Below are 11,598 nucleotides of genomic sequence, written 5' to 3'. Positions count from 1 at the left end.
TTTTTCTTTAAAAGGAACCCCTCCCCAAACTCCCCCAGGTTTCCCAAGCCCTTAGTCCACATCCAACTGAAAGTTCTGCTGTTACAAATTAAAGGTCACAGACAGCAAGGAAATTTTGTTTCTTAGACAATATCTACAGGAATTAGTGCCCTTCCCCTTTTGTCTGTATATCCACAAAGTACAAATGGGTCCAGGGAACCTCCACACAGATAACAAAGCAGGTACAGTTATGGGCACTGATAGGCAACACCCAGACACAGAACACAGACAGGGGCAAGGACTGCAGAGTTACTGACTGAAATCAGCATAGCAGGAAAAGCTGCTTTTTGCCAGAAGTTGTTTGAAAGCAGTTTTAATAATTCAAGACAAAGTATAAAGATCAGGGTAAACTGAAAACTATTGCACAAGAGTAACAGCCTCTATGACCTTCATAAAAACCAGGATAGTGCCAAGATACAATGCACAAGACACCCCTACATTCCTTAAGTGCTCAGTTAGTAAATGAGTTAGGCTCAATTAGGCTCCAACAAATTATTTCCTTTTTTCTTTTTTTTTCTTGATATGTCAAGACATTGTACAGAAAACTCCGGTGTAGTTAGCTTTGGCTAACTATCCATAACTTTCCTCTTTCAGACTCTCAAATGCTGAGGTGCCAGACAGTATGCATGTGGATGGTGTTATATGACCTGTACAGGCATTTCCAGGACAAGACAGAAACTGAAGCCCACACTAATCAGATGGAAGCAGAGAAATCCTGGTTCTGTATCCTGCTGGTGAAGGTACAGTTGAAACTGATGATGAATCAGAGACTTCATCAACTACAAAGCCTGAAAAGTGAATATTTCCCCAGTGACCTTCACCGGGGGACAACATGGGAGGGAGAAATAAAAAGTGAAAGAATGAACCATGGAGCCCAAACTTTATTTAAGAGGTACTTCACTTTAGATATTAAGAGAGCAATGAAGAATGACCACATCCTGACATTCATGATGAATCCATCCTGTGACCATCATCCTGAAAACAAGCCTTTCCCACTATGCATTTCCCAGCCTGTGAGAAGGGGATTTGGGTTGATCCCAACCACCAGAAAGCAAGCCAAGCTGCTCTTTCAAAGTGCTACCTCAAGAAACAGTTTTTGAGAGGCATGAGTCCTTTCCTGCTATTTACAGAAAAGATGTGAAATTCATAATTGAGAACATTCCATGGCCAAGGCCAAGATTTTAAGGGCATGACAATTAAGCTGGAGCACACGTGTGTATGGCAGCAACAGACATGTCTGCAAAAGTCCAGAGACTTTGCTCTCATATGGATCAGAACAAAACTAGAAATGCTGAACCAAGCAGGAATGTTCTGCTGATTCTTGCCTACAAAGATACTCTTTAGGAGTTAAAAGTGTTTCCAGTTAATAACTTATCCACTAAGACCAGGACCTCAAAAGATTTTCAAGGACAGAGTAGACTAAGAAAAATTGGATCCCAAGCACATGAAATATAATTGTTTCACTTGAATCACTCCCCTTTGGAATTCTACCTACTGCACTTTGCTAAAAGACCTCTTTAGATAGGAGCATTTTCATATCCATATTATTGTCCTCTCCAGAAAAGAAAAATGGAAAGATACCACCACTTTCACTGAGAGGACTGTTACTCACTTTTCTTGCATTCTTACAGGCTCACACCTAGAATATATATATATTTTTTTTTAAACACACATTTCTGTTGAAAAATGCTGCACAGATGAGGTGACTCATTGCAGACCTAGAGTGGTGCATTGTTCCATGAAAATTCTTTACCTTGTGCTTATATAAGGCCTCCCACAGACATCTGGAGTCACTGGAGATTGAGGGAAGGAAACGTGACAAAATGAAGAATATGGGCAGCAACCATTGTCTCCCTTTATGAACCTTTACATTTGTTGGACATTATCCAGCTGTCTCCTGTGTGCTACTGATGGTGTTCAGTTCCTTCTGGGAGCTTCAATCTTCACAGGAGTAGCCTAAAAACAACCTGAAAGATACTTAATGCAGATATTATCAAATTGTGGTATGTTAATGCTTGAACACAAAGCATTTTGGGGCTGCTCATACTTCACATTTTCTCAAGCAACCCTGTTCCCTGGAGTAAAGCACAGACTGCCCACAAAGCAACACTGACTCACTAGGGAAGGTCAAGTTCTTCATGTCTGGTGTGATTCCAAATGTTCCACATCTAAGAAGGACTAACTGACTCCATCCACCCATCCTCTTTGTTTGTTCAGCTCAATTCTCCTGCTGCTCATGGTTTTCTGCTAGGCTGAGACTGACAGGCCTGCTATGGTAGCTTGAACTAGAAACAACAGGATTCCTGATACTACCAAAATATCACTTCAAGTAAAGCAATAGGACTGGGCAGCCAAAATGAAGATACATGTTTGGGAGAGATTAAAAAAAGGCAATTAACTAAATCAGGGTAAATTCAGGCTTTTTCTCACGATGAAGCAACAACTGGAAAAATCCCCACATTTTACTTGATGGTACATATGATTTTGTAAATGAATTTTGGTTAAATTTCCTTAATCTTTCTTTGTTCTATTAACTGAGAGAAAACCCTAATAAAGCACTTCATAATCCCCATGCTGAAGAGACCATATCTCACATAATTCAGCCCCAGATTACCAGGTAGCCACATGGACTGTATGCTTTCCTACCTTACAGTTACTTGTAGAGGTTTTGTGCTGGGCATTGTGAATCCAAGCTATCAACAGCAGTGAGAAAAGCAAGGCTTTCAAGACAAAGTTAATGCAACCATTAATGATTTCACATTAACATAATCATTAATTATTTCACATTAATGTAATCATTAATGATTTCATTGAAGGCCTAAACTCAGATATTAAAAATATATTCAATATATATTTATTTCTTCTCTTCTACCTTCTCAATTCAACTCAAAAATCTGTCTTTGCAAAGGAATACACATTTATCTTCACCGCTATGAACTTCAGTGGATTATTTTCATACTTTCAGAAACTGAATTTAAAAAAATCTGAAACAAAAACCAAGTCTCATCCTTCCTGTCTTCCTTTTAATTTAAAAATCTTAGTTATTTTTCCCAGATGAAATAATTTATTTTTCTTTTTTACCTTAGAAAGTGCCTTTCCCCATGTGTTTACCCATGTGTTTGTTGTCAGAAATTAAGCAGATGAGGGTTACTGGCTCCTTTGGGGTAAGAGGGGAGCTTTCCTTAAAACTTCCACAAACAAACTCAAAACCTGTTAGCCATAATGAAATAAAGCTGCTCTTTCACATCTAATTCTTTTTACTATTATTAAAATGTAGCAAGTCTGATCTGTTCAAAACCTTGTTTAAAAATACAGTGCTAAGTAGGCACATTCTTGAGTTTCAAATCAAAGTTGAACAGGTGCAAAATGTAAAAGCTTTTAAAATGTATCCTCTCCCACTTCATAATAAGCATACCTTTTTCTTTAAGAGGGATATTTCACACATCAACATTCTCAGACCTAAAATAATGCTCCTTTGCAGTATATTTCACTTCTAAAAGGTCAATATTCTTTTTTTTAAAAAAGAAATTTGATAAAATAAATGGGTGGTTTGAAAAAGCATGAAGCACTGCAATACTGAAAGGAGGAGTGGAGAACAGCCCTGAACAGACTTGGAATTGAAGGCCACATTCCATTCCCTGTACATTGTGATCCAGTGTTTCTCCAGAGAGAACAAATTCTCAGACTGATACGTGCTAAGATTGAACTCTGCTGCTTCTTGCTTATGAGATGCCCACATTTCTGCACTTCTAGGTGGTCTGAACTTCATCACTCCTTGCATTCCCTTCCCTCTGTGGTTTTTATTAGCAGATACTCAACCACCACTTGAAAATCTGTAAGGAAAAGTTGTGTCGCTCCAATAAAAACATACAAATAAATATTCACATATTTTACTGATCTAACACAAAACGTTCTCTAAAAAGAGAAGGAATCAAAATAGTGTCAGGTAACAGGATTACCTAAGGACGCATTAAATCTCTTTTTCCACAAAATAATTAAGTTTCTTCATTAAAACCAGACAGTATTTCAGTTCTACAAAACAAGCCCGATAGATATGTTCTTTTACTTCCAACAGAAATTTAATTAGGACAGATAAAAGATTTTTGAGATATTTTGTTGCAACAATAGCAACCCATTTCAAGTAAAGAATTAAAATTAGGATTTTCTTTCTGGTCATTTACATGACACAAAAACCAATTAAAATTGATTAATCTTTAAGCTTCATAAATTCAGTTTTTTAAAATCTTTATTTTCTTCACTTACACCAATTCAAAGAAGCTTTGCTTAGAGGGTGTAATATAGTTAGACTGAAAATATTTTAATTTTTTTACTTAAATTTTTTTCTAAGAAGAGAAGCAAGGTGCCATTATTGTTTTGCTTCAGAAGCCAGTCCCTACCATTAGAAAAGACTTGGCATGGCCATTCACACGCACACTAAAGTGCTCAGGTGCAGTATCAAACAGACCAGTGAAGAATATACAAAACACCATTGTGTATAATACTGTGACAGTTTTTCAATATATTCACATACAGTAATCTCTGAGTACCTGAAAGGAAACTGGCCATAAATCCTAAAGAACCTTGTCTATAAAATTGAGTAACCCATCAATATACTGTATCTCTTCTAAAAATACCCATATTTTACAATAATATACAAGGTATCTGCTTGCAAACACAGAAGTAGCCATAAATAAAACTTTATTCTTTCTTTTCATTTACAAGCTACCAAGTACCATGTATTTACACAGCACTGGACACTTAAAGTAGTTGCAGTCACAAAATGATCCAGACAGCTGTTGATAAAGTAAAGGATCTTAAGATAAAAGCAAAGTAATACTGTAACAGATAAATGGCAAAAAAGCAGTTTTGCCATAATGATCAGACTTGCATGTTGCATCAATTCTGGTTGAAACGACTGAGCGCCATGCGATTCTCAGCTTTAATCGTTTGCAGTCTGGCTAAAGTTTGTACAGTCATTTCTCTTTTGCAGTTATTAAAATAAAAAAGTTAAAAACTATAGCAGCAACAAGCAAACCCTGTGACAGGAAGGCAAGGTTTAAGAACTAAAAAAGTTTATACAATGTGCTTAGGAAGGTATGCAGAATTTATCTTCCATCGGCTGGAGTTCGACTGAGTGACAGCATGATTCGGGCGTATCTTTCACACAGTTCATGTGTGGAGTAGGAGGGTAACTTTGGCGGGTCATTGAAACCTTTAATCTCTGTAGAACAATCTAGCAGTTTTGGCAGGAAATCTGTCAGTTTTTCTTGCAAGTTGGCTGCAAATCAAACAGAAAAACAAACATAAGCATTGATGTCCACATGTAGAATTGTCCTTTTTCTGCCCAATGTTGACTTCTTTTTAATTAGTAGGTAGAAGAGGAAGAGTTTCACTTGGAATAATTCAGATTCATTAGACCTACCAAGCAATAACTAGGACATACCAATTCCTAGTAAGATGTTGATATAAACTCCCCTTTAGATAGTCTAACATCACAAATCTTTTCTCATTTGAAAAGCATGTTTCCTTTACAGCTTGATAGTGCAACATATGAAAAAATCTTTTATGTGTACAGAAACAATCTTAAATGTGTACAGGATTATTCAAAAGTCAAGGTAGCTCAAAAAACATTAATGAGGTAAAAAAGATACAGGTTTAATTCCAGATATTGAAAACATCATACTTATAAAAAAGGTGCACAAGAGCCTTTTACCTTGATAATAAATTACTTACGTTCCATTTCTTGTCCAAGATAGGAACACCAACGGTTCCTCATATCTTCCACAGCAACAATATCTTTCTCTTCCATTTCATCCACCAGCAGTAATGGCAAACAGGGGACAATAAGCTCATTCATTATGATCAGGCCATTATTTACTTCCTGATCGTCTCCCGATTCAAACAGTGCTGCAGCATGTTCGTTCAGTTTCTTCAGAAACCACCACAAAAAAGGAAAGCTTTTAAGTCCACAGCATTTCACAGTCTACCATGCATCATTATCACTTTGTTTTAAAGCACAGTCTTCCTACAGAATTACCTGGCAGTTTGTATTAATCACAGCTGTATTTTAACATTTACTCCATGATGCATATGGTGTACTAATCCACTTGAACTTGTGCTGTTCCTCAAGCCACTTCATTTCATACCTGCCAACTCCAATTTTGCAGCTGTTTTGTTAAGACTGAGATTCTATCAGCAGCTTTTACTTTTTCACTATTGTTAAAAGTGACATAAACAAGGAAAAAATCCCTTGTTCCAGGCAAGGCATCATTGCTGATGCCTTTGCCAATATTTGTCTCCCCATCAAACCATGGCAGCAGGGTGAGTCTGCTCACCAGCACTACCAACCACTGCTCCCACCCAGCCCAGACATGATTGCAGTGAGCCCACTATAATCATAAAGAAATTTATTTGCTACTCACAAAAAATCAGGGGAATAATGTTTTCTTTTTTACTTGTGGTTTTTTTTTTCCTCTTACAACTTCACTATTAAATTACTAATGCAGGGAGGTTTGAGGTTTGTTGTACATGATGGCAACACTTTACTATTAATTAATATTATTAGAGATATGCAGCAAACTCAACATTTTGAGACATACAGTTCCCCTTCACTTACTAGCAAACACTCTCGTCTGTAGTGAGATATCAGCTCCTCGTCATGCCCTCTGTAGGGGCCTTTGGACAAGAGTTCTTTGTTATTCTGGTAAGCATAGATAAGGTAGAGCAAGGCTTCCATGTAACTGAAGTGAAGAAACAAAAGCATTACGTGCAATATCCACATACCACCTGCCTCAAGGTAACTATTCCAAGGACAGATAACTCCACCTGCTGGATGGCAAGTCCACCCCTTCCCACCAATCTCTTCATAATTTTATTTTTAAACCATACAATTTTGTCTTTTACACACACTAGAACAAATCATTTTATTATTAGGTTAGATCATTACAAATGATGTCTGATCCAAAGCTCACTGAAACCAACGGGTATCATTTCACTCACTTCAAAAGCATCTTTAGATTGGCCTTGAGTATCTATGAAAATTTAATTTTTCCTGACTGCATTTATGTCACATTGGGTTTGAGTTTCCATTGCAATGAATATCTTGACAGCATTCTACACCTCAGCAAATAAGATTTAAAGTTGTCACCTTATTTCTAAAACAACAAATGTGAATTTTTAAGCTTCACTAATTGAAAGTTCTTCCAAGTTACTTGAAATCTAATGTGATGGAAGAAGCCATCACAGAATTTCAGCAGCAGAAGTGCTGTCAGACTGTTGATATTTCTGTCTTTAATCTGAATGCAGCAGATAAATGCAAGGCTAATTGGTAGAGAAGGAATAAGAGAGCACCCAAGAACCTGTCAGTTAGTAATTGACAGAGATCCCTTCATGCACAGATGAACAATCTCCCCTCATACTGCTGCACATCATCTCCAGCTAACACAGCTGAAATGGTTAATTCTCTGATTTACAAAGACCCAGTTATGACAGACAAGCACTGAAAGCAGTTCCGGTAGCTACCCTAAAAACAGGCAGCTTGATATCTCATTTTTATTCAAATAATAAAAAATAAAATTTAGGAAGAGAAATTTCCTAAGGGAGTGGTTAAAGGAACATGAAATTGTGCACTCCCTCTTGATGAGATTCAAGTTGAAACTACAAAAACTACCAAGCTACTGAAAAAGGCTAAAAATTATGTGGACACACAGAGCATATCTGAATGCAAGTCAAGAATTTTCCAAAGTAAATAACTCAGGATGTAAGGTAATACCTCCCAATGAGACAATATAAAAATAAAGGAAAAGGCTACTTCAACTCCATTTTTCCTAGCCACGAAAACTCTTCATACCACTGGTCACCAATAAAACTGACCAGACAGCTGGAAATTTAGTATGGGAGGAAAGGGGAAGAAAAGATGATTACAAGAACTGAAACTGCTGGTTATAAAGCCAGAGGGGGCGGACCTTCTCCTGTTCTTAGTTCAGTTATTTGTGAAACTGCAGGTTGGAGCTACAGTGTCAATAGCTCTGTTGATGCAAATTAAAACTCAGTGGTGGTAGTGACCTTATTTCCAATCACCCTTTCTTGCTCCTTCCCTCACCTATGTGTGACCCTTTCCTGAAACAACTGTGGTGCCATTTAACACCAAGGTAAATTATATTAGATTATCATGACCATATGTCCAAACTCAGACTCCTTATATATCTTGGGTCTGAGGAGTGGGACTACAGTAAAATTAGCAAACAGATCCATAGAATCATAGGGTGGCCTGGGCTGAAGGCCATGGGCATGGGGACACCTTCCACTTGACTAGGCTGCACAAATCCCCATCCAACCTCGCCTTGAAGATTTTCAGGGATTGGGCAGCCACAGCTCCTCCAGGCATCCTGTTGCAGTGCCTCACCAATGTTAGTGTAAAAAATTTCTTCCTGATAACAAATCCAAGCCTTCTCTCTGTCAGCTTGAAGCCATTTTCCCTTGTCCTGTCACTCCATGCTATTGCAAAATGTCTCTCCTCATCTTTCTTGTAGGCTCCTTTCAGATACTCAAAGGTTGCTTTCAGGTCTCCATACAACTTTCTCTTCCTTCAGGCTGAACAGCCCCAACTTTCTCATCCTGTCTTGACTGGGCAGCTGCTCCACCCCTCTGATGCCCTTGGTGCCTCCTCTGGCCTGGCTGCATCAGGTCCCTGTCCTTGCTGTGCTGGGAGCCCAGAGCTGGATGCAGCCCTGCAGAGGGGCAGAATCCCCTCCCTGCCCTGCTGCCCACGGGGCTCAGGACGAGCTTTCTGCCTTCTCACAGCTGAACTGCACATAAGTTCAGGTGTGTGCAGACTAAACCTAAAATCACTGAAGCTGCTCACAAATTTCTGGAGCTCACTAGGTTGAGGCATTGGAAAAGACAAGCAAGCACAGAATGGCAAAATTTTAGCACTGCTTTCAAAAAGGCATTTCAGTCAAAATTGAAAAGCTGTACTGGCTTTCCAAGTAACTTAAAAGGCAACTGGTAAAGCATACAGTTTGTTCACTTTTAAGTTGCTGCCACAAGAGTGAGCTGCAGGCAAGGTTCATTAGCTGCTGCCTGGGTTGATCTCAGCCAGAGTAGGTTACTGCTCCACACTAAAGTCAGAGACCTGCCTGAAAGACCCCTTAATTCTCCACCTGCAGTGAAAAGTGGGCCTTGTCACTCACCATCAGGCATGAGTGACAAGTGACCACTGAAAGTAGGCATGAAAAAGATATACCAAACTAATGTTGATTTCTGTGTTTGTTCAACACATTACAATTAAAGAAATAAATACTGCTGGAATAAAGGCTGACTTTTGGCTCCATCAAGACATTGAGTGCTGCTAGGTTATTGCTTAGTGTTATTGAAGCTAAGAAAAGTTTGTCAGCAGAGAGGTGGGTTTGTGGGGGAAAAACAGCCTCAAAACAGTCCTACTAATGAAGATCATATTTCTAGTATGAAAATCTATCCTTTCATGAAATATTTCTGAAGTTATGTTTTTATGATTTTAGTGTTGAATGAACTGACAGGGATCAGCAGTTTAGTCTTGTTTCTAGCACAAGGATGGTACCATTGCTCTCTCAAGTGTGCAAGGTGGGCATCTCTGTAAATCTCTGAAACCTTTGGGAACCTGAAGCTGAAACACAGGTATGTATTTGCACAAGATGTCTTTGGAGCAGGCCACTGGATAGCCAGATCTCACTCATCCACTAACTATATTTCAGTCCTACTATCTTTGTATCAGAAACTTCATGAAGCACTTCTGAAATTGTACCTTTTATTTCTGACCCATATTAGAGTGTAATATTATCACCTTGGTGATAATAGGCTTGTTTTTTAAATTATGAAGGTGCTTTCTAACAAAAGAAAACCTAATTCTGCAAGTTATTGTAAATAGTGGAGAACGTCATTTAGCACATAGTACAAACCTGTGCTTGCCTCTCTCCTCCATGACATAACCAGATTATATTATGGCAAGAAGGAATTTATTGAAAACATTGGTATTTTATAATTGAAGGTGCCACTCTGGAGTCCCAGTGCCAAAGAACTTGAAGATGTTTCACCCTCCTGTAATCTTAGAGAATGCATGAAGGGCTTCCTATAAACAACACCAAGGCCTGTAACATTTCTGCCTCTTTAAGGAATGAAGCATCACCAGACTTCAAATAAGCCAGGCAATCTTCTGACTAACCTTTGTCCACAAATTGTTTAGGACCAATAGTGTAGCATATTTCAATTCAGATTATTAGTAAATGTACTGTTTATTACATGGTGGTAACCCAAGGACAACCCAAGACTCTGGGCTCATGGTGTTAGTCACTATTAAAAGAGGTATCATGTCACAAAAGCAATGCTGTGTCTTTTGCAATTAATTTTCCTGTACTGTTTGGGGCCTTTCTTTTTTGGGAAGATATAAGATGAGAAATATGGAGCAATTTACTACTCAACAAAGAGAGAAAGAATTAAATTTGACTCCTGCTACAAATTTCCCTACCTATTGTTTTATACATGAAAAATCAGTGATTGACTACATTTATACTGTAATCAACATTCTTGTTGCATGTGTAGATCAGAATAAATATAAGCTGTTCTGAATTAAGTACATAAATGTCACCCATTTTATACAGCCACAATTTCTGACTTGGTTCAAAAAGAGAAGGGAATGAATCACCACAGAGTTAAGGACAATCAGCTACAACTATGACAGCTATGCATGACAGTTTTTCTCAAATATGTTGTTTTCCTGACCTTTAAAGGCCACCATAGGTGAAGTTTTGGCTCAGACTAATGCAGAAGGTAAAACTGCTTCAGTGGGAAGTCCCAGCCAAAAAGCAGGAAAGACACAGCCTTGACTAATTGTATCTGCTAATGAAAGCAAATAAAAGTATGTGCACAGAGTGACACCCAGAGCATTTAAGAACAGAAGGAAAAATAGGGATGCATGTGGAGGGTGCTCTGAAAAGAACCCATAGCTTGACAAAAGATTGGAAATGGAAATTAAACACTTCTTATTTTATAAAACAGCTTTACTTATTAATATTACATTTTGCTTTCACATCATTCCACTACATTTGAGTTCTATACTACCACTTACCTCTTTTTTTGGAAAAACTCCAATCCTACCATGAGAAACATGGTTGTTTCCCTGAAATGTCTATAGTCTTGATGCCATCTCTGCATGTAAAAAGAGGGTAAATAGAACTTCATCCACAAAAATGAAATATAATTTTTTTTAAAACATAAAACCGCCTCCAGTTAAATTCAGTGTCCAGTCACAGTAAGTACTAAGGATGCCAGTAGGCTTGCATATGAGAAAAGTCCACCAGAATCCACCCTTCCTCAATAAAAAAAATTCTTAAATGTCTTAAACATTTCTAGATGAGATTATTCTTACAGAACCTATTACCATTTGAAAGGAACACAAAGCATCTTTGGAGAACCACAGGTAAAATTATACAAGATCTTGTTTTTTCTTCCCTACATTACTCAGGTGGTGTTGGCAAGCTTTTTCATACGCCAGATATTAACCTTAATTTTCAATACAAGAATGAC

General features: G+C 38.0%; 1 protein-coding gene across 5 annotated transcripts in view; it reads right to left on the bottom strand.

Moving 5' to 3' along the window:
* Positions 1–4,720: 4,720 nt before the first annotated feature.
* The window catches only part of USP25 (ubiquitin specific peptidase 25), an 87,373-nt gene continuing 80,495 nt past the window's right edge, over positions 4,721–11,598 (bottom strand). For 4 of the 5 annotated variants that reach the window (XM_059493313.1, XM_059493314.1, XM_059493315.1 and 1 more), the window contains 4 exons: positions 11,141–11,220; positions 6,656–6,779; positions 5,773–5,968; positions 4,721–5,317 (listed from right to left, as the gene is read on the bottom strand). In XM_059493313.1, the coding sequence (XP_059349296.1) occupies positions 5,145–5,317; positions 5,773–5,968; positions 6,656–6,779; positions 11,141–11,220 (573 nt within the window). In that variant the 3' untranslated portion in view covers positions 4,721–5,144. Of the gene's footprint in view, positions 5,318–5,772; positions 5,969–6,655; positions 6,780–11,140; positions 11,221–11,598 lie in introns of those variants that run through there. The other variant, XM_059493316.1, reaches the window with a different exon arrangement.

This window comes from Ammospiza nelsoni, chromosome 2, assembly GCF_027579445.1.
Source record: "Ammospiza nelsoni isolate bAmmNel1 chromosome 2, bAmmNel1.pri, whole genome shotgun sequence".
NCBI lineage: Eukaryota > Metazoa > Chordata > Aves > Passeriformes > Passerellidae > Ammospiza > Ammospiza nelsoni.
This window is presented reverse-complemented; position numbering and strand designations above follow the sequence as displayed.